Source organism: Poecilia formosa, unplaced genomic scaffold (genome assembly GCF_000485575.1).
Source record: "Poecilia formosa unplaced genomic scaffold, Poecilia_formosa-5.1.2 Scaffold141, whole genome shotgun sequence".
In the NCBI taxonomy this organism is placed as follows: domain Eukaryota; kingdom Metazoa; phylum Chordata; class Actinopteri; order Cyprinodontiformes; family Poeciliidae; genus Poecilia; species Poecilia formosa.
Window position 1 is genome coordinate 1,529,006 of NW_006800080.1, and position 23,128 is coordinate 1,552,133.

General features: G+C 38.8%; 3 protein-coding genes across 5 annotated transcripts in view; 1 reads left to right on the forward strand and 2 right to left on the reverse strand.

The window, feature by feature from the left end:
- The first annotated feature begins 372 nt into the window (after positions 1-372).
- LOC103145384 (CLOCK-interacting pacemaker) lies at positions 373-6,028 on the forward strand. 2 transcript variants are annotated; one of them, XM_007562802.2, is made up of 4 exons: positions 373-806; positions 2,083-2,264; positions 3,362-3,543; positions 3,837-6,028. In XM_007562802.2, exons 2-4 carry the CDS (start codon positions 2,090-2,092, stop codon positions 4,818-4,820), a joined length of 1,341 nt encoding a protein of 446 aa, XP_007562864.1. In that variant the 5' UTR covers positions 373-806; positions 2,083-2,089; the 3' UTR covers positions 4,821-6,028. The 2 variants fall into 2 exon arrangements, with proteins under 2 accessions (XP_007562864.1, XP_007562863.1); XM_007562801.2 differs by lacking the exon at positions 373-806 and adding an exon at positions 883-1,174.
- On the reverse strand, positions 5,546-15,544 carry LOC103145385 (sodium- and chloride-dependent GABA transporter 2-like). The gene is made up of 14 exons (XM_007562803.2): positions 14,550-15,544; positions 13,184-13,318; positions 12,700-12,840; positions 12,519-12,603; positions 12,318-12,450; positions 11,567-11,701; positions 11,384-11,487; positions 11,158-11,282; positions 10,368-10,480; positions 10,149-10,286; positions 9,873-9,975; positions 9,320-9,420; positions 9,020-9,190; positions 5,546-8,598 (listed from the first exon to the last, which is right to left on the reverse strand). The coding sequence occupies exons 1-14, from the start codon at positions 14,707-14,709 to the stop codon at positions 8,488-8,490; spliced, it is 1,755 nt and encodes a 584-aa protein (XP_007562865.1). The 5' UTR covers positions 14,710-15,544; the 3' UTR covers positions 5,546-8,487.
- A 666-nt stretch (positions 15,545-16,210) lies between these two features.
- Positions 16,211-23,128, reverse strand: part of vwa7 (von Willebrand factor A domain containing 7) — a 9,740-nt gene continuing 2,822 nt past the window's right edge. For both annotated transcript variants that reach the window (XM_007562804.2, XM_007562806.2), the window contains exons 5-17: positions 22,654-22,782; positions 22,334-22,529; positions 22,071-22,240; positions 21,133-21,245; positions 20,093-20,209; positions 19,317-19,517; positions 19,094-19,226; positions 18,325-18,477; positions 18,141-18,233; positions 17,760-18,040; positions 17,204-17,340; positions 16,940-17,099; positions 16,211-16,853 (exon numbers count right to left, since the gene is read on the reverse strand). In XM_007562804.2, coding sequence (XP_007562866.1) covers positions 16,296-16,853; positions 16,940-17,099; positions 17,204-17,340; positions 17,760-18,040; positions 18,141-18,233; positions 18,325-18,477; positions 19,094-19,226; positions 19,317-19,517; positions 20,093-20,209; positions 21,133-21,245; positions 22,071-22,240; positions 22,334-22,529; positions 22,654-22,782 — 2,441 coding nt within the window. In that variant the 3' untranslated portion in view covers positions 16,211-16,295. The remainder of the gene's footprint in view (positions 16,854-16,939; positions 17,100-17,203; positions 17,341-17,759; positions 18,041-18,140; positions 18,234-18,324; positions 18,478-19,093; positions 19,227-19,316; positions 19,518-20,092; positions 20,210-21,132; positions 21,246-22,070; positions 22,241-22,333; positions 22,530-22,653; positions 22,783-23,128) is intronic.

The following is a 23,128-nucleotide window of genomic DNA, read 5'->3' on the forward strand; positions in this document are numbered from 1 at the left end:
GAGTCTTGACCGTGGGGAGCTCGACTCTATGCCAACTGTACGTGCACTATTATATGATTGGTTGTTGTAGTTGTCTCATTGACCAATGAGCGCTGTGCTCCGGTAAAAAACCGTTTGTTTTGCCTTGCATGTAGTCAAACTAGTGCAGTTAGTTGACGGCACACTGACAGAAATCGAGATTTAGTTATGCTTCTGACAGTTTATTTCCTTTTTGAAAACAAGAATTTTGAGTCCACGCATGATCAAATGACATAACATGCCACTTTTCTCATGTGAAAACGGTGTCATTAAGTTTCCTACAACAGCGTCTGCATTTCAAAACAAAAGACGGACACGTTCAGATTTATTTATTTATTTATTTGCATTTCAAAACAAAAGACGGACACGTTCAGATTTATTTATTTATTTTTTTTACTAACTCCTAACTGGATTATAAAAACCGTTGACCGTAATAATAACCTGCACAGAAAATAATCAAAAATAGTATTTTATCACGAGATCCTGGCGGCTGTTTTCATAGTTTGAGTTATTTGAGACTTTTATTTTGAAGGTTATCGGATGTTGTTTTGTTAGCCTCTCCAGTTTGACAACAGATGTTGCAGAATCTCAGCCCATTTCTGTTTAGTTCATTACTTGGCGTAGCCTGTGTATCAAAGAGCAATAAATGTATTTAATGCCGTAAATCCGTCTGTTAACAGCTGCAACATGGCGCTGTTGGCTAACCTATTTGTTGACTTTGTAAAACTGTTCTGATGAAGGAGGAAACGACCATTATCGTGATATAATCGACTGTTTTACATCTGAAGGTAAGTTCAATACTGCTTTTGGGAGAAAACGTGCTGTATTACCTATTTCCACAGATGCGTTTAATATTCTACTGCAACTTTTTTTGTTTTTCACAATATTGCAAAGCCCACATTGGGGCTTCAGCTTTAAATTTGCCCAGGGTCTGTCTAATGTGTTGATTTATGTGTACATGAGAGGAGCAGTGCGAAAGGAAGCGTCTAAGAGAGGGCTGGTCTTAAAGTTGAATGTTACATAACACAACAGGGGCAGGAAGGAACTGTGTGGTGCATTCACGGAACCACCGCCGCTGATTATATCGTAAACACGAGTGGAGAAAGCTTCGATAAATCAAGCGACGCATTTTTATGCTCTAAATGCCCTGTGACAGGTAAAGATGGAATATATGCACAGCTAATTATTATAATAGATTTTTTTGTTTATTTCGACGCCGAAAGATAATAGGAAGATACCAGGTCATGTCCAATTGTTAGAGGATTAATTCAGTTGTTTTTGTATTACTTCCCTGTGGAATTGAAAGCTATTAATTTACTTTTAACTTTAAAATTAAATTAATAACTTTCAGTTCCACAGGGAAGTAATTGTCGAAACTTTAGAAAAGCTGTTCTCTGTTTAGACCTGTTATACCCTCAGCATCATTGTAGCTATGAATAAAATTAATAAACGCATGTTTAAAAAAAGAAAAACTGTATTAATCAAATTAAAATAAGAGGACAACGACAGAGTAATGCCCCACTTGCCCAGCGCCTTAGTTTAGACAGACAACCATACCTTTTTACCTTTGAAGCTGTCTTATAATGTCTTTTGAGATAATAGATTGAATGGTTCTTCATGAGATGTTGACACTGCTGTAAACCTCTACAGATTTAACCTCAATTTGTTTTTTGTGTCCCTTAGTCTTCCTGATGCTGTTTCTTCATAGCTATTCTCTTACAAACCTTAGATGTCTTCACAGAACAGATATACTGAAATTCCTCTAATTACTACTTATGTAACTTCCCAAAGCAGTTATTTCCACTGGACATTGACAGAGTAAAGGCACCTGAATACAAAAAATTTAAATTGATCTTTTCTCTTCCACTCACTTCAGTTCTAGTCACTGCTTAGGTCTATAATTTAAAATCTCAATAAACTACATAAAAGCTTGTGGTTGCAACATGGTAAACTTGGTTAAGTTTCAGTGATATTAAAACTATTGCAAGAAACTTTTTACCAAAATGTTTTATCTTGTAGTAAAAACCACTTTTTTTTTTCTTTTTTTTTTTTTTTTTTTTTAAGGGCCGTCATGCCGAAAGAGCAGCTTTGTTTCAGGGAAAACCGTCCCTGTGCACCATCAAGCAAGAATGCGAAAGATAAGAGCAACAGCAATACCTTGCTGACAGTACGTGACCCGAAGCATGCAGTTGATTCTAACAGAAGAGGCTCCAGCTGCAGCTCAGAAAAAGACTCCGGGTATTCTGGTGAGTTAAAGTGTCTGCGGTAAATGTGTGCATATAGCCTTAATAAGCTATGTAAAACCACATTAATGTACACAAATAAGCCAACCTCACAATATATCAAAAAATCTGTGTTAAGGATGTTTTCCTGCAGACTACATCTACAGGAAATCTCAACAAAACAGACGTTGTTCTGGCCAGAAGATAACTCAGAGTAGAAGGCTGTTGGTTCAAATTTCGTCTGTCGGGGATTTTGTATTTGGAGCTATATGACACCAAGGAAAACAAGATGCAAATGTTGCAGGAATTATACTCCAGATAAACATATGTAGCACAAGCAGATCTTGGCAAGTTGATTAGACCTCTTGGAGCCTTAGTCATCCAAACGTTTTTCCTCTTTTCTGCATCTTAAAACCCTTGCTTAGCCTATCGCATTAGGCATCCGATCATAAAGTAGATTCAATTATTGAACAGAATTAAAAGCCAAATTCACATTCAAATATTAATGCATTAGTCAAAGCTAAGACTTATTATGGATCGTTTATAAGCTTTTCCAAACTTCGAAATGAGATCTAAAATCCTTACACAGCCTCCCTGAAGCTCAGAGAATAGATTTTAAATACTGTTGTTTGTTTACAAATCACTGAACGGCTTAGCACCACAATAAATTAAGTACATTACATTGTTGATACAACAACAAGCCTTGTTGTTGTATCAACCTTCCAGATCTCAGGTCTTCTAGTTTTGGTCTGCTCTGCATCCCCAGAACCAAAAACTGCAAAACAGCTGAAACACCAAGTTCCTTTTAAATCTATACTAAAAACCTACCTGTTTAGAGTTGCTTTTGAATCATAATACGTGGAACATTGTCCAACATATTCAATTGTTGACTATAATATCCCATGTGCTTTCACTATGTAAAGCACTTTGACCTGCCGTGTTGCTGAAATGTGCTATACAAATACACTAAATTGATTGTGAAAACAGATTCAGATTCATCACATAATTAGTCACAACTGAGCATTTTATGAGATGCAGAAGTTTTTTTTTGTTTTTTTTTCCCAAGATGCTTGACAAAGATTTGAACCCTGTTACCTCATTCTGTATTCTCTGACTCCCAGACGGTTCCGACTGGCAGCAGACAGACATTGAGGACCAGAGGAGCACCAAAAGTCAGCGGAGATTGGTAGAATATGCAGAAGCTCCACAAACTGGTCAATGTAAAGTACATGGTGGCAGAAATACTGGAAATCCTGCTGTAATGGCAACCAAACAGGTTCACCAACCCATCTACATCATCAAGGTAATTACACTAGTAAAGAGGTTTAGTCGCACATATGCAAATGGAAACAGAAATAAATTAAAACCTGTAGGAACAAAAGTAGGAAGCTGTTTTTGAGGTCAAGAGTTTGTTTTAAAGTCTATCAATTTAAGTTCAACCTATCTGTGAAAATGTTTTCAATTGTTCCTTGAACCACAGTTTGGTACAGCCTTCTTACAATACATAGCTTTTTGAACAACTTACTTCCTCCGTGCCATGTTTATTCCTGAATGATATAGCTGCTTTCTTCTTTTCTCTGTTCTTTCACCCAACAGCCAGCCACAACCCTGAAAAGAAATCAGTTGCATGTAAATAACAGCACGAGGAAAAGCAACCATATGATCAGCCTGGATCAGCCAAGCTTTGTGCCAGCATCGATTCAGCTCATCAAGCCTTTCAAATCCCAAACTTCGAGAGTCACAGGAAATAAAATAAAAAACACCTACCTTCCTATTCTTAACTCTTACCCTCGCATAGCGCCACATCCTACCAAGAAACCACCTGACAAGTCTTTATCAAACCAGGAATCCCAATATTTGAGCAAGAGGATATGCACTGAACGCAAGACTGAAGACAATTCAGTAACTACAGGTCAGTCGGAGGAACATCATCACAACCAGTCGACAGTTTCAAACTCTGTCCTGTTGACTACCTTGTCAAGCAGAAACAGTTTGTCCTCCTCCACCTTCACCATTTCGTCCACAACCCCAGGATCTCTATCCATCTCTAGTCTGCACACTGCGCCCTCTGATCACTCAGACGGAGGACGTCAGAGGAAAATCACCACTAGTCCTCCCCATTGGCGATTCCTCAACACGGTAGAACTTCTCAGACAGTCAGGTCTGTTGGACATTACCTTGCGTACAAAGGAGCTCCTTCGCCAGAGCAACAGCACTGAGCAGGACATTTCCCAGCTGCGTCAACACACAGAGCTACTCTGCCAGGCTGTCAGCAACCCAGCCCACAGCCTTAACGGTGTCACAGCCTGGGAACATGTGTGTCAGGCCATGACGGAGTCTGGTAGCTATCCCAACCTCAACATGACACTCAAATCTCAGAAGCCATTACATCCAGATCCAGTCAGTCAACCACAAAGTATTTCTTTAGGTAGCATAAAAATACTGCAAGCTGCTGAAGGCTCATGCCTTTCTAACACCAGCTCAGAGCAATCTCAGGTAAACCAAGACGAGAAAGTTGAGATCAGAGAAAGATCTCCAGGCGTTGTGACCATGATGTCTCCTGACAGCTCTACTGGTTAGGATGATCTGCAGTGCCTTCAAAGATTGAGATAACTAGCCTGGCTGCTGTGCCTTACCTAAATATTCACCTTCACTGGCATTTTCTTCTTGCCTTTCAAGCTGGAATCAAAATGATTTTTTCAGGAGTTTGGATAATTTGACAGGCTAGAAATACTTATTGTGAGATATGTCTAGATCAGAGATGTGAAATAAGTAAAAAAGAAAAAAAAAAGAAAGTTTTTTCTAAGATAAAAAGCAGTGACTCTCCTTAAAAGTAATGCCTTCTTGGGTGCTGTAATTAAAGCACATTTACTGCAACAAACCTGTAGAATTGGATAAGATTAAGTGTGGGTGGAAAAGGAAAAAAGGTGACTGAAATCCTGGAGAACTGTTGCTCCTCACCACTGAATGAATCACAATGTGCTTTTAGACTTGTGCACAGTACTTCCTGCCCCTCCTCACCTGAACTCACTATAATATGGTCACTGTGAAGCATCTCTTTTAAAATCCAACATACTGAGTTTACTTGACTTTTGGAAACCGATTCAAAAATAATCAATTCAAACTCCAATTTAAAACTCATGAAACTCAACTCATGAAAAAGAGGAATAAAGTAACTGGATTCAGAACAAGTGGGACAGCGGTCCCATTTGGGTGCCTGTTTAAAAAAAAAAAAAGCTGTGCCAAAAACTAAGCAATTCTGAAAACCTCCTTGGATTTCTGTGGTATTTTAAAAAAGGCCTTGATTTTTTTTTTTACTGTGTCAAATTCAAGCCACAAATATACTGTCAGTAGATAAGCAGAACCGCCCATCACTAAAATATACACTAAACAATTTAACATCAACCTTTATAAGCAACATTAGGCTGTGTTAGTTTTTAAAATGAATCACAGCTACATCTAATGTTGTAGGAGTCAGTTTGTTACAGATGAAGACGGTGGGCAGTCTGTCAACCAGCCTCAGCTGGATGTCAAACTACTTCACTGTTTGTTTCTTTGCTTCAAGATACCAAGTATCTGCCACTCAGTATCTTATTTAGTCTATAGCAAAGCGCCTTGTCAGGTATTTTTGTTTGTGTGTTGATAGTCTGAGCTTGGTTTGCTGCGTGTCATTGTGTATTGTAGACTTTTATTAATAACGCTACAGTGTGCTTCAGATGATATGTGATCACTTTGCTTAACCTCTTTTTAAGACATGCACAGAATAAATGAGCAGCATTTCAAAATCATTTGATGAACCATACTCTTATGTAGCAGCTGTCATCTCTGCTGACTGTTTTTTTTTTTTGGGGGGATTTTTCACAGTTTTCTTTGGTTTTTGGACTTTTACTTCACTCATTTAAACACTTTTCAGTGTAAGTTTAAAAGTTTGACTGTTTATTGGGGGTTAGGTTAGGACAAGAGGTTATAAACAATGGATGGATGACCTTTAAAACTCTCATTCTCGTACTTCCATTGAGTACTAAAGCGAATTGGTTTAGAGCTGAGACTAAATGAATGAAAACCCATAAGATACAGAAAATATAAAAACATTCTTACTGTTTGGATGTAACATGAATTATGTTAATGCTATGTCTCTATTGTCCCCTTTTGTAAAATTATAATAATAATGCTATTCAGTGTATCATAAACTGATACAAAAAGCTTTTACATAAATAATGGTCAGTAATCAGCTGGGAGTAAAAGTGTTATTTGAGGATACAACAGGCAGGCCTGACGGCCAGTTTTCACATTTCAAGAGGTTTTTGGAGAATTTTTCAGAATTGTAAGCTATTTAAATACAGCAATTTGTGAAATGTTTCTCTGTTTGTGTGTCTGTGAATATTTCTACAATGTGTCTCATCAACCCATGAAGAAAAACTGTGTGGGTTCTAATAAATCACACAGAAATATCATTTGTTGATGGATAAAAATACTGTTTTCCTGTTATTCAAATATGTATTTTTATCCCATTTCTGTGTTTTTTTTTAAACGCACTAATATTATTTTCTGTTGACTTTAAATATAATTCCCCTTGCCCTTAAATGATCAGATTCAGAGAACTTAAGATTTAATGGAATATTTCAGGATTTTTGAAGTGAGGCTCGTCAAAGGCAATGTGACGTCTCAGAGTAAATTCAGACTAGTTGGTGCTAGAGGCTGAAGCTAAGTGTGTGTATGGGGTGATAATATACTTACAACACATCTTTTCTTTCTGGAAAGAAAATATAAACAGGGAAGGTTTGCATTGAACGGTTATTTGCACAGAAGCTGTTGATTTATTGGCACATGAAGTAGTAGAAAGCTGTGGACCACCAGTGATTCTACTGTTTGAAACTTGTAAAGTGTTTCAGGTCTTTGCAACACAGGGTGAAAATGAAAAAAAAAGCATTTATTTATATTAGTTTAACCCATTTTGCACTTAATTATCAGAAAACATATTACATGTTCCACTCTTGAGTACACTTCTCACAGGAACACTAGTGCTACTGTATTGCCTCTTGCCTCCATTTTCAGTGGAAATTCCCATTTACCCAATGCAAAAGTAAGGATTGTTTAAAGATTTGTGTAGTTCACATCAACTCCAGATGTTTCAGGGATGGGAGAATTCAGCTTTGGTCCTGGGTTCCCCTCAAACTAGTCATTAGCTTCAGCCTAGTGAAACAATTAACTTTTAACACCGATAACAAAATGCTGCAGATAAGACAGTAAGTGCTCACAAGCTTGATAACAGAAACTTTTCCGAAAACAACTTAAGTATCAGTTCAAGAAAGTAAATCTTAGTACCAAAACAAGAAGATTTATGTTCAGCATTATTGCAATTCAGCACAATTTGCATGTATTTGGAAAAACATTTACTTGTGCATGTTTTGAGTAAAGTATTTTACTCAGTTACATTTGAAATCATATCCATTAATGAGTAGAAAAAAGCTAAAATAAATAAAATATACAAAATCAAACAGCATTGATCCTTTTGTGGGTTAGTGATCAGATCCCTTCGTTGTTGCATCAATTGGAAGACAGGTGCCTTTGTAAAAAAAAATATATATATATATATATATATCTCATGGAGATATATATTATATGTTGAATTTTATGTTGTATTTCTCTTTATGAAGCTGCTTCTTTAATCAAAAGTACACCAATATCTCCTCTTTTCCATTGTGAAATACATAAGTGAAACTTTCTTCTGCTCATAAACAAGAAGCAAGGTAACTTTTACTTAAAGTAAGATTTTAATGAGGTACTGTTTATTTTTATTTGAGTGACATTTTAGACTGGTAACTCGTAATTAGGTAAAATTTGATCAAAGTAACTGTACTCTTACTTGAGTACATCATCTTCGTACTCTTTCCAGTTATTTCATTGACTAGGCTGTGTGTCTGAGTCACAAAAGAAAAAAAAAAGGTAACTGAATAAGTAAAATGCTGAACACAGGAGATTATCTGAAAAGAAAGTTCAGAATGAAATCTCATAAAGAGCAGATCTGAAGAATGTAAAGAAAAAAAAACAACAACAAACTCTGAGTCACCTTGAACACGGTTGAGGCAGTGCTGTTAAAACGTGGGTTATTTCTAAAGGTGATGACATGAAGCAGATTTTATTTGTGGCTGTTTTACGTCACAGGAGAGCAACAGGTGAGGCTGGTTGACGTGTTAAATTGTAATTTTAAGGAGTTCCATCAGTACATCAGACCGTACATCTGCTGTCAGTTGGCCATGAATGGCTGCATCAGGTCAACACCCTTGTTTTGTAGCTCAGCTCCTCTTATTTGAGTTGGTGAGTCACTCAGAGCAGGCTGGCACAAGTACTGGAGGCGCTGCAAAACAGTAAAGAAGATCTGCGTCGGTAAGTTCAAAGGAACATGTTTGCTACTAGACTATGCTGTTGCTGTGTTATTACTGCTGATTTTTGCCACATCAGGGTTAATATATGAAATACATTCCTTAACAAAAGATGTTCATAGTTTAAAAATCTACTTTGTAATGTAACTTTACAGAATAGGAATGTAGAGATATCCTTTATCTAACATGTTTTTAATCAGGGTTATCAGCATCTACAGGAGATGTAAATCTGCAAAAAGTTATCTGACACTTCTTCATAAACTTTTGTGGCATTCATTTTCATTTCATCAGTACTCTCCAAATCCTAGCAGAATTTCTCCACAGTTTGGAAATTCTTTACAATAAAAAAAAAAATCTTAAATGTAATTGGAATAAAACATTGCTATGCTTTCTCACCTGCCTAGGTGTGCCGCTTGCGGTCATCATCTTATAAAGTGCCCACCCAGGCACAAGCAGGATGGAGGAGAGGGCCAGCACCCAGCCCAACACGTAAGCCCAGGACGGGTAGACGTACCAGCGATTAAAGGTCAGAGGCTGATACTCGACTAAGGAACATATGAAAGATCCCTGCAAGGGCAAACAAGATTGGGTTAGTTAGACTCTGGTTTGAAATTAAGAATAAATAATTGCTGAATTCAACAGTTCACATCTGATCCAGTGACCAAAAGCACTCTGACAGAGAGACAGGTGGCTCACCAGCGAGACCAGTGGTGTGAGGTAAAGCCAGCAGATTTTGAAGAAAGGATTGGCCTTCATCCCTGTCATATCCTCTATGATGCCATACAACCGATCTGCCCCTAAATAATTACATATTGATGGGACTGTATTGCACTTGTTTGAAAGTCGTGTTGTAACATTTAACAGTTAATCAGTCATTTCTTTTATAGGTTTACAATGTGTAAATAACATTTTACAATTATTAAGACCCCAACTAAAGTAAAACTATTTAATCTTGCATTGCAGTAGCATAATTTGAAATAATCCAACCTTCAATCTATGTAATCTTTTGCAGTGAGACAGCAAGGTTGAAAAATACTTTTTATATGAAATCAGGTGGTCCACAATATTTTGTTTGTATATCCTTCTTTTGCCAATAGAACATCTTCTAGTCTCCTATTGAATTACACAAAAGATATTTTGAGAAAGAGGGAACTTTGACCTTTCCTCACTGCACAATCTCTCCATATCAGAGCTTTCCAATTTTGACAATTTAAACACATTAAAACATCCATCGCATCAGTGTACGTACCGAACACCCAGCCCATGGACAGAGTTTCAAACACACAGAGGAAGAGGATGCAGGCTCCATTGCATGCATAGTAGTCAAACAGCTGGAACACAAACATCCCCCCCTTGGAACAACAGCAAAAAAAAAGAAAAAAAAGAAAATCACTTTCTTATTTTAAATGTATGAAAGACGGTTTCTTCCAAGTGTTGACCTCACACTTATGACAAAAACAATTGCAGAAGAACGATTCAGTATTGAAAGGTATAAAACATTAAAGTTTTAACGTTGAACACAGACTTCGGTGATCATGACGAGTTGAGAGAGGAAGCAACTCAGACAGAAGAACAGGAGGAAGATCTCCCGGCGTCCTGCCCGTCGCATAACTCTGGGAAACATGTCAATGATGGACGTCATCACCACCTCCATGGCGACAAACTGAGCAGAGAGCAGGCAATAACAGAATTACATGTTTAGATGAATACTTATGATCCTCCTTCAGTTGCCTGAGCAGCTTACTTGTGTGTCCAGACCCAAGAGGATGAGCATGACGAAGAAGCAGATGGACCAGAGCTGGGGCAGAGGCATCATGGCCACCGCCTGAGGGTATGCGATGAATGCCAGGCCTGGACCTGGAAAACAAAGTCAAAGTGATGATTTAATAATCTCCTTCTTTTAATATGCTTTAATTAATCCATTAACTGCCCTACCAGGTAAAAACCAAACTAATAACACTGTGGAGTTTTATAAAACGAATAAACAGAAATTTTTGCAAAGACATTTTTTGTTCTTTTTTTCCAACAGAACTTAATTGTTTAGGGCAATGACATTTGCTTCCTGGAAACAGTGAAAGTTTCAGTCCTTCATGTAAGATCAATTTGGAATGTTGTCATGTTACAACCACAACCAATTGGGGTTTTATGTCACGGATCAACGCCGGTGGGTGAGTAACTTTGAGGGGTGGAAGAAAAACTGGGAAAGGTTCTCATTTTGAGTTTTGAAAATAAAAACATGCTAAATATAACTTGCACAATATTTGTATTTAATCAACAATATGTAGAGTCAACCATTCTATAATGATTCAGGCTGCAGGGATTTTGTCCAGCTGAGAAGGTGAAACTTAGTCTTAGTTTTTGCAGTCACTATCAAGTTTCTTTGAGGATTGCCCTGAAATCAGCCCCGTCCATTTTTCCATCAACTCTGCCCTGGTTTCCTGTCCCTGCTAAAAATAAAAGAGAAAAAAAAAACGTCCCCACAGAACTTCCATAAGGATGACGTTACGTATGTCTGAAAATGTGTAAATATGCACCTGACTCGGCCACCTCTGCAATGGGAATGCCTTGCTGATGAGCCATGAAACCCAGCACAGAGAACACGGCAAACCCAGCTACAACACTGGTGCCACTGTTCAGGAAACACAGCCACAGGCAGTCCCTAACAAAACAGAGCAATGCCACATTCATTGTACTTGATACATGGATAATAAACTTCAGCAGAGATGCAGAATGCCTATTGGCACCAACAAGCTGTTCTACCTGTAGCAGTTGTTATTGTGTTTGTTGTAGCTGCCCAATACGGTTATAGAGCCGACCCCAACACTGTAGGAGAAGAAGATCTGTGCGCCGGCCTCCATCCACACCTGCCCCAACAACAGCATCAGTGGCCACGTTTGTCTCAAAACTCAGCTTTTCTTCAGTCTTTCGTCCCTCAGAGCCTACCTGGGGGTCAGTGAGTCGTGACGGTTCAGGAAGAAGATAATAAAGGACTCCTTCAAGAGCGCCGGGAAGAGTCAGTCCTCGGATCAAAAGGATTACCAACATGACATACGGGAAGGTGGCAGTGAAGTACACCACCTGAAAAAAGGGGAAACATAAGCTGACAATTTGAAGCCAAACTTTGAATAGCACCTTCTACATTTTTGGCATCTTTGACAGTCATGTGTATTATGTGGTAGCAATAAGCTGTGGCATAATTTCACTGAAATTCTGATAAAAGTTAAGTCAGGTTGAGTAGATTTTTTTTCTGCATTCTGAAAAATCATTCTTGTCTAAGCACAACAGTGAATGTGGAACAATTTGCACGTTTATGTGATGTTCAGAAAAAATTTCCTTATTTTTCTTACCTGCCATGTACTTCAAACCACTGGCTTTTGTTTCTACCGGTTGTCATGGTGACCATAAGATACCATTCTGTGTTGGAGTGGCTTGTTTAGCTCCTGTACCACTCCTTTATCCTCACTGTGTGTGGTTTTAAAACAAATTCTTCCATTTCAAATGCTGACTACAGAAAATAGTCTTCTGAGTGACATATTATTTATATCCAAAGGTAATTAGAGGGCATGGATCAACAACTGAAGCTTCGTACACGTTCTGAAAAACTAAAAATATTAAGCTAAAACTACATGTATTTTAGACTTTTTTCTGCTTATAAATGCAGCACCAGTGATTCTGTAAAAAAGGATCATCTAACCTTTCCTGTGGACTTGACTCCTTTCCAGATGCAGAAGTAGCAGATGATCCACATTACAATCAAGCACAACAGCACCTCCCACCTGATGCTGCCCACCTCCTCAATTCCCCCTGAGATAGCCAGGACACGCCGTCTAAAAATCACAAACGCATTTCATATCGGCCTCATAAGTAGCTGAGCAGCTTCCTTAGCTTTACTTACTCCCAGAATTCTGTGGCCGCTGAGGTGGAATTAGTCCCGTTGGTCCACTGGGAGGTGCTGTTTGTTGAAAAGTCCACACAGTCCTCTGAAAAAGATGGTGGTGAAAAAGGTCTGTCTCTATGCTTCTGTGATTATGTTGCGTCTGACGGCAAGGAACATTTTTAACACATTTGCATGCAACCTGTGTTCCAGTAGTTGTTGCAACTGGCCCAGGGGAGCTGGGAGCTGAAGGAGAAGATGAAATAGAGCAAAGCCCAGGACAGAATAATGATGTACGTCATGCAGCTGTAGAAGAGGATCAGCTGTCCTCCAAAGCCTATACCTGCAGAACAGAAAACAACAAAAGCCTCGATTTATCCAGTGCCTGAAGTGAGATATTCCACTTAGACACAAAAGTAAAGTTAGAAAACTGTTTAAATCAGGTTAATGTTTGAACCCTCAGGAAAGTCCTACACATCAGCAATCTTGTTAGCATTTGACAAGTGCAGGCAAACAATCTGAAAGGGCTCCTTTAAGATTTGATTAAATATTTCTAAATTTGCTGCTGTGACTCTAAGCTTCTATTTGCAGGAGAACCATCCATTTTATATTTTGACCTTATCAGTGAGTTGTTCATGATGTTTTACTTTCTCTGTTTCCAAAGAGTAAAGTCCTGCAGGGCTTACCTTCTGCTAGCGGACACAGCTTCCTCCAGCAGGTGATGCCCCCCTCCTGGGTGTACTGGCCCATGGTTGTTTCCAGCAGGAACAGAGGTACGCCACAGGTCACCACAAAAACCAGATATGGCACCAAGAATGCACCTGATATTTACAAAAATAATCAGCTACTTGGCTGAGAGGATCAAAACAACAAATTAAGACACTAGATTCTGATATTTGCATTGTACTGGAACCATTTTCTTGATGTTTTTTGAATAGTAGCTTTCCAAACACATTCATCTAGTTGAATTTTTTTTAACAGTTTCCCATGTTGCAATCAACAACGTATGAATTTTATGTTGTGAAAGACCAACATAAAATAGTGCATCATTGTGAAGAGGAAGGAAACCTTGCATCATATTTCTTCCATTTCTCAACTATGCACTTGTTTGTGTTGGCGTCTCAACTAAAATCCTGACATAATATGCTAAAGTTTGCGTTTAAAACATGAGGAAATGTAGAAAGACACAACTCCTTAAATGTTTTAATGGCAGAAAAGTAAAGTAAAATAATGTCCTAAGATATTTAGAATATAACAATGCAGAAAACCATTTATAAAATCAAAGGTGAGCCACTGACATTGGATCCACTGGAGCATAGTCTGCAGATCATTCTCCCAACTTGTTTCTCATTACTGAAAGGTTACATCCCTAAATAGAGTAATACACAAGATTTCTTGGGAAGGTTTTAATATTTTAAGTTTCCATGAAGGATAATGTTCTCCTGGAAGAATTTGAACCTTGAGTTAAAATCAATAAATGTTTCGACCGTTTCGACAATCATCAATTGGTCCTGAGAACAGGAATGTTGCACTTTGACTCTTTGTTTGAACAAATCGCAACATCCTAGACATTTTTTCATTATTTATTTACTTTCAGTTTTTCATTTTCTGAGAGAGGAAAAAAGAAATCTGCTCACGTGGTTTCAATCAATCCCTAAAACTACGAGAGTCTCACAGGGATGATTTGAAGACATCACCTCAAGTTGACAAGAAAAAGTCTTTTAAAACACTTAAATCCCCAGAAAACATGGAACAAATCTCCTGTTTTATTTTACCCTTCATAGAGCTCATTACTCTGGTATTTGCAGTGGGAAACAAATACAGTTTTTATCCCCAAATTTACAGCTTTTCATAATATACTTTTTGTAAAATTGTTATTTAGCTGACTGATGCATCTCATCTCATCTCGGCTTTAATTTATAAAAACTTATATATACTGTATATTATTTAAATTCGGGCTGCTGACCAGACTGATTTCCACATAATTTTCTTCAGGTTTTCTTATCGTAGAGTAAAGCCATGATTATCAGTTTAAATGCAGCATCACCTTACCCCCTCCGTTTTTGTAGCAGAGGTACGGGAACCTCCAGACGTTGCCGAGGCCGACAACATTTCCAGCTACGGCCAGGAGAAACTCCACCTTGCTTCCCCAGTGTCCTCTCTCCTCCACCTCTGGTGGAAGCTCTTTCTGGCCACACTTTTCATTCAACATACCAACGGGTTTGGTCTAGACCCAGAGTTTCTCTTGATCTCTGAACTGTGTGTCTGGTTGTCTTTCTATGTAGCACAGACATGTAATAAACAACTGTATGGGCAGTTAATCAGTTTTCAGTGAAATTGTAAATTATTTCCAAGCTGTCGGCGATGTTTTGTTTACAGAGCTCGTCGTAGAGGTCTTGACAACTGTGAAACAGATGTAAATTAGGAATGGGACAGCGAAACGCGCTGCTTAAAATATTGCCCATTCATTTCAACACACTTCAACAGGTGGGCCCATTGAGATTGGTAGCAATGGCTTTTAATTCCAGATAGAGAACTCATAAATCCTTTTGTTATATTGGATGGATGGATCTGCTTTGCCTTCAAAGAGAATTAGTGATGTGAAAAGATATTGTAGGAGGATAAAATTATGTTAATAGTTAATAATTATGTTGTTTAGCTGTTTTGCACAAGCGAAATGTGCTGTGTCAAATGTACTGCAGCAAAATGCGAGTCAAGAGATCTGCATTAACCAAAGGACGAACTGGACTGATTGAGAACCACATCCACGGACAGATTTGAGTATAAATATGCCTTGTTCTCAGTGGGTGGGGGTTAGGGAGTATGGTGTGATTTGTTTTTATTAGCCACCTTTCACTCCATAACAATATTAACCAAACACACAGAAAGGTAAATATTACTTTGAAGTTTAGTTTATCTTGTGAATTTTGATGATCTGTGATGCTGTGAACCTGTTTCCATCCTAAAGGTGTGTAAAGTCTTTTTGGAGTGTGTGGCTCGTTGAAACACCTGAGCATTTCTGAGACCCAACTGATCGTTGGGATTACTGAACGCAACGATCAGTAATTGTTGGGTTTTTGACAGGATAGCTGTCAAAATAGCCAAATCAAAAAAAAAGGTTTAACAGAAAGAAAGCAAAAGCTCCATCACCATCTCAGTCCCCAAAGCTAGGTAATTGAGAACATTTGTGGAGTGAACTGAAGGGAAGAAAATACACATCTGAATGTTAGAGACACTGTAGAAAGAGGAATGGAGAAATATCTCCCTTGCTCAGTGGGCTCCAATAACTTTACATGTAAAAAGAGACCATTAAGTTCTAGTGGTAAAAGAGAGCTGTTCAAAGAATTAACAGGAGAGGTGTCAATAAGTGTGAAACTAGGAACGTTCTGAAAGGTAATTATTAAGCATTATTTTTTCCTGTTGCACTAAATAAGTGTGTTCAAATGAAATATTACGTTCATTAGAAGTTTGCGGTGAGAGATCATGCTGTCGCAACAAAGGATTCATGTATTTGGAGGCTTTTTACACATCTTTACCAGTGGTGCCAATAGGTGTGGGAGGTTCTAAAATTATTTATCTTTCTCCATCTTCCTGCTTCGAACTGCTACCTTATACTTCTCTCACTAAAATGTACCATCTAGTACTTTTAAAAAATTTTCATAACCTATTAGGAAAGTTATAATTTGGTGCTTTGGTGCATTTTATAATTATTCGTTTCACATTAAAGCATTATCAGCATTTATTTGAATACTTTTATTTATTTGAAGTTAGCTGCAAAACATTTGTAATCACATAGATCTACATCAGAGGAGACCACAGCAGGCCCACCAACAGGAAAACGATGCCCGTCAGTGCTGCTCGTCCGGTTCCACTGATTTCTGTGGTCGTGTCACTCTGTCCCCTCTGCTGGTCAGAAGTCAGAATACAGCGCTTCATATTTCCAGCTTTGTCCCACACCAGCAGCTCGGCTTGAGCCGAGCAGCAGCTGGACGTGTACACGACCCACAGGGGCTGCGATGAAGCCAGTCTCCACACAGACACGTTCAGAGGGGACTCCCCTGTCCGTAACCTGGCTGTGCGGTGGTGGTGATGCCGATGGTGGCCGGTTGTTTTGTTTTTGTGTGGGCGTTGATGCTCCAGGTCGGGCAGGGCCTCCTCAAAGCTGTCCTCCATGGGTGGCGGCTTGCTGAAAACTGTCAAAACACCGCCGCCTTTCTGCATCTGGAGGGCAGCGAGGCCAGAGTGGACATCATCAGACACGACCAGAGACACTCTCCAGCTGGACTTGGTGCAATCCGCCGGACAGTCAGACTGGATCCATGCAGCAGAGCAAGACGGTGGAGATCTGTCAGCATCCTGTCAGAAAGCAATGGCAATGACCATTCAAGGAGGAGTCTGTACTAACGCCTGAAAGTATGAATCAAATACTTTCTTTTGCTCACCAAAGGGACCACAGTTAAAAATGCCACTGCATAGTTTGATTCCAGTGAGTTCAGTGCGTGAACAGTGAGCGTGAGCGTCACAGTCGCTCCAGCCTGAGCCGTGGCAGGAGTGAGGAGGCTCACCTCTGCATCGGAAGAGCCTTGTTCCTTAACAAACAACCTGATTAACAAAAAGCCCAAATTTGCATTAACGTGAGTGACAATTTCTAACATAGAGTTAAAGAATCTCCCTTCAGCAGATTCATTTCTATTCTGTCTGCGTACCTGTGTGGCCCCCTCGTCAGAAGATAACCCCAGTCATCGTCAGCTGTTATATTAAAAAGTTGAGCAGGACCGTGGTTGTAGATGGTGAAGCTCACCACTGTGTGGTGGCCTGGTACGAGCTGGGGGGTCGACATCATCTGAGGAGATTGAGATGCACAAAGTGATAAGTGAACTATTAAAACTATAGAGCTAAATTACTGTAAATGGACAAAACTGGACATGTTTATTTACATGTCCAGTTATTTGGTTATGGCTAGAAAAGGTCCCTAGATCGGCTTCAAATTAAAAGGTTATTTTAGTGTTTGTTATGGAATCTTGGCAAGTTTTGATAACCTTGAATTTTCGTGTGACTGGTCAAACAAAAACTGAATTATTCTACACTTGAACTCTTGATTGTTTTTTTACACTCACTTTAAAATATGCTGTTTTTGAAAACAAGCAGGAATTTTCTGAACATTTGTCTGAGATTAGCACTAACTTAGATTGAGACAAGCATGGAAACAGTGAAAATCAACTCAGCTATACCAAATTGATTAAAAATAACCCTTTTTTTAACCTTTATCTGAACGTGAGTGGGCTGAATCTTCTCTGTGGAAACTCTCTCCAGCTTCTTCCCTCTGCTGTCCAAGCCTGCAAGTTGAACACTGAAGGGAACTGTGGGGACGTAGTCCACGAAGCCCACAAGCTCCTCCAAGCTGTGGGCGGGCACAGAGGAAGACTGATTCAGCTTCACTTCCTGAAGACTCTCTCCTTCAGCACCAAGCAGCGTCGCGTAAAACGACCCCTCTGGAGGGGAAGATTGGCCCGTCACTGTGAGCACCAGGAAGGCTGGGGCACCTGAAATATATATGTATATATAATGTATGGTAACCACACATTAAAGTAGCAGAATTTTGAAAGAGACACATTAACACCCAGTAAATAAACAAAGCTTCACCTGCCACAGGACTGCCCTCCACTCTGGCAAGACCTGGGTGTGTATTATTAGTCACAGTGGCAAAGTAGTACAGGAAGTCTACACTGCTGTCACCTGGTAGCATGAATCAGAAAACAAAGATTTCTTAGACTGACCTTTCACTTCCGGTCATGTTAAAACATACTGTAGATATGTTTTTGTTTACCTATCACAGTGAAGGTTAGGTGATCGTCACTCTTGGCTTGCAGCTTCCATTGACCAGCCTGAACAGGAGGCAAGAGTTTGATACGATAAAAACCCTGGAAGTGCTCCAACTCTGCTAGATGGCCTTGCTCTCTCAGTATGGATTGTCTTTTGTCTGAAAATTGAGAAGACATTAACAGGTTACTCAGCCATCTTCAGATTGAACAGAACACAGCAGCCAGACTGCAGACCAAACCACAGAAGTTTTGTCACATCGCACCACCACTCACCCCCCTGCACTGACTCCTCAGGGTACACTTTAGGATCTCGGGCTTTGAATGGCCAATCACGAGAATGTATGTTGGGACTTTCTAGCAGATCCCTAAGATTATGTGAGCACTGTCTGCTGGTTGTGCCACATACAACGCTGGAAACTAGAAGTGACAAAACCTTCTCAGCAACGTTACAGGACTCTGCAACCCTCTCCCCTATGAGTTTAAAAAGATTGTTTTACAATAGCTTTTAATTAACTATTCAATGTACTTATGTCTAATGGCTTTGATGTTTTTTGTGGACAACTCTGTGACCTATAGCTTGAAAGGCCCTACATAAATAACATTTTACATATTTATTTATTCAAAAGGAATTCTAAGAAGGTAGTGGTGAACTGTGTGGACTTTTAACTCAGAAAGAGAAGAAAAATATGCTTCTTGACATAGAACTCCATATTCAGATACGTTCTCCTGACATTGCATTGGATGATACACTTTTGGAAACCGTGCAAACATTACCTGACGGACTGGTGAGGATACACTCAGTCATGGTGCCCGTTATGTGTAGGATGATGTTTTCTACTGAGCTGTCAACTCTGAAGGAATGCACAGACATTAACTCTGGATCACTTTTTGCACGGAAGAGGGTCACCTGAGAAGAAGAGAATGGTTTGGTATGCAGCTTTGATTCACAGCTGGAAGAGTGATATGTTTAAAAAAAAATATGGAGTTAACTATTTACCTTGTCCACAGCAGTGTTGTCCTCCACTATGGTGGAGACTTTGTGGATGTCAGAGTTGGTGGTGAATACAGCCATTCCTCCTGACACGAGCGACAGGGAGGAGTAGAGAGAGAAGCGATCGGGGGACAGAGGTTTCTTACTGCTTCTCTTCCTCCTACTGCTGCTTTTCTGTGTCTGCTCTTCAGTGAGGAGAAATGTTATCTGCAGAAAGTCCAACCACAAAGCTGAACACAAATACCTCTTCCTTTGTAGCTGTCTGCTTGTGTTTTCAGTGTGTATGCCTTGTTGTTCAAGGCCTACACAGCATTAAAAAAATTAAATAATGTGGCTCATAAATGTAAATACTGATATTTCCATAATTATTTAAATATATTTTAATTGTACAAATACTGAAATATTTAAACTATTTAATAGTCACGAACTATTTTTTTCGGTATTTATTTGGATTTTTTTGCGCTTTATATTGTTCCTAACATTTGATTGGCTTCCCAGGACAGCCATTTAATTTTCAACCAATCATATTGTCTCTGACAGTGTCAAATCTGCTGAATGATTTTGAGCAACAGGTCAAATTATTAAAAAAAAAACAACAACACACATTTAATAATAATAATAATATATATTGTTCCCACATATAATCAAGTCAGATGTTAATAATTTTTTTATAAAGAGTAAAAATATTTTACTTGTTATACATTTACTTATCTGTTGATCTCAATAACGCTTCCATTGCTGGGATTTTTTTTTTAAAGTCTCTTCTTTAAAGTTGAACCCACCTTGCTCCGTTTCTCAAGCGCGAGCGCCTTCACAGCATCAAAGAGATAAGCGTCTTTGGGAGAAGCGTCAGTGAACACGAAGATTTCAGACTCTGGTGGGCTGCGACTGAGGGCCAGCTGTGAACACACACACAGGTCGTCAGCATGTGTATTTTTGTTTTGTGCAGAACTCACTTCTTCTTCTTCAAAAAGCCTGGCAACTGAGTGTTGAGCAGAAACAAAGGCACAAATCAAACGACATTGGCAAACACTGCCATCGTGTGGATAAAAAGGAGACCTACAACTGTATTTCACAGTCATAGAAAGTCATTACTTATTACTTAGACACTATTTGGCACAAATAAAAGAAAATATATTTCAAAGTTTAAATATGATGCCTTTAGTTTAGAAAGTTTGGAATAAAAAGAAAAAAAAGGAAAATAAACAAACTTGTTTTATCATCATTTTCAGCTACATTATCTCCAAGATAATGTTTCAACTACATTATATGAGACAATAAATGGTTTTTAAAAATTATTAAATTAAAAACCTAGACAGTGTGACATTCTTTTGAATGCAGCTCGACTTTTGCAAGATTTGCAGGGCCAGATAATCTAAGCCACTTCCTCTCTGCCAAGTAGTTCAACTTCAATCAGATTGGACAGAGAAGATTTAAATACAAATGACTGTCACGCACGAGTTAGAGGAAAACTAGAGAATAGTTGGTGAGCAACTGCTTTGCAAATCAGGTCTGGGTCTTTATAGTGTTCGTAATGCCACAAAACATTATCTACAAACACTTTTTTGTTTAGAGTTATCAAAGTGTCACTGAATCTACGTGTCCTTCAAAGAAGCATGAAAGAGTGACTTACAAAAAAATAGCACATAAAAATAATTTCTAACTTCACCCATTGTTTTTTTTTTTTTTTTAATTAAGATTAACTGTATTTCTTTAGGATGCATTGTCACTATAAATACAATTTCACCAGTAGGGCTTCCATATTATTATAATGATGAGCTTTTGTTCTTTTTACTCTGAATTTTTTAGTTTCTAAATTTACCTGAATGGCAGAAAAACACATTTCTGGTTCATCTCCTCCTCCCAGAGCCATCAGGGTCTCCATGTGCTCCATGAACTGGTTTGGATCATCAGCTTCATGAACTGGTCCAAATTCTTTAAAATTAAAGAAATATATTATTGTGAAAACGATAAAATTAAAGTTATAAGAAAAGACTTTATAACAAATGCGATCCAAATACCAAATTACTTTAACAGTTACACAATTTGTTTTTTTCTGTATCTGTTGTTCTAAGAAAGCATAAAAAAGAAGTGGGTTAGGGCAGGGGAGTGTTTTATTGTTCTGTATCATATGATAATAATATGATATGATAACGTAAGCTGCATTTTCTTAAGATAATTTTTTGACAAACATTTACTTTCATGATTTGGCTTTTTCCTTGAAAAATAATAGGATAACTGGTGATTGTTGCAGGATAAAAAGCTTTAGAAGGTCACATAGCTGTGGTGGATGATGCGTTTTTATCAGGAAGATAGAAAAACCTTGCAGATAAAACCCATGCAAGTGACGACAGATCAATCAAACCCTCATATTTTACCTTGAATTTACTGAAATAAGGTCATCAGAAATTAAACTTTGTTCATGTTCAGTCATTCCCTTGGTTTTAGTTGTATATTTGATCATTTTCATATTCTAAATATCACAAAACAAGATTTGCGTTATAAATATTCAATTAGAGCAAAAGTGCTTAGTTTTTTACATACACGACAGACATGTGTTGATGTCATGATGATCCAACACACAACTGCCGTACTTAAATGACAAGTTCCCCTATGCTTCCCCTTAAGCGTGCCTACTTGTCATGCTGTCTGTAAAGCCGAGGAAAAGATGAAGATGTGAACTGTTTGAAAGAATAAATTGCTGTGCTACAGCTCCATTTGCTTGTGAAGCGTGTCAACAAAAAGTGAGAGTGGGGTCACCTGGATCATGGAAGGGCACAAGCAGAAAGGTGCCAGGCTGCTCTGCACGGCTGGCTCGGCTCTGGATGATGGAGTGAGCCCTGAGTCGGGCGGCAGTGATCTCCTCGAACATGCTGCCTGTGGTGTCCATGACAAACACCAATGCAGGAGCCTGCCTCACGCTGAAGAGCCTGTCAGCGGATGTTTTTCATTGATTCATACAGTAGTACTGAGAGAACTGCGTTAGGCGTTTGGAGCATTTCATAGGATTAGTCTCAACTTACTTCAGGAAGGCCTTGGGGCCCACAGTGTCTTTAAGATCTCTCAGGGCAGTCTGGGTGGCTATGGCAGCCAAACCTGCAGCTTCCACATGGAGGTAATGGTGAGGGGAGAAGATTGATGAGGTGGTGTCTTTGTTGATCCCCCCCGTGGCACTCAGAAGTCTACTTTTGTCAAAAAAGCCTCCATGGCTGCATTTGCCTGTAAGAGAAAGGTTGTTTCTGCTGAGGTCACAGGCTGAGCAGGAAGAATGAATAAATACCTCACAATTAAAAAAAAAAGAAAAAAAAGGAACCCACTGAACTGCAGGTGCATGAACTTTTACCTTTAGGCTTAAAGGGAAAAGAGCTGCTGGTGGTGTACCCGGTGGTGAGCAGGTTTGAGTTTTTCAGAGTTGGTAGGAGATTGTTTCTGCAGGTAGGAGTGAAGCAGTCCTTACAGGTTGGTGTATCTTCTGCCAGCATAACAAACAAATTTTCAGATGTAACTAAAATAGTTGAAACACAGATGATAACTTTATATTCCTCATTATTCTAAAATAATGATTTAGTGCCTGTTTTTAATGCAGCGTGTGCTGTGAAGGAACTCTTTAGTGACACGCAAAGTAGAATACTATGTTAGAAGTACTAAGTGCCATTATGAAAGTGTGCCATGTTACTGGTCATAACAAGCAACAAAATTCATTTGTGCAGTCATTTCAATTTCAGTTGCAAATATCACTGACAACACAACGTAGTTACTAGAAGCTCTGAGTCACAATATGCACCTTAGCTGTATATATATATATATATATATATATA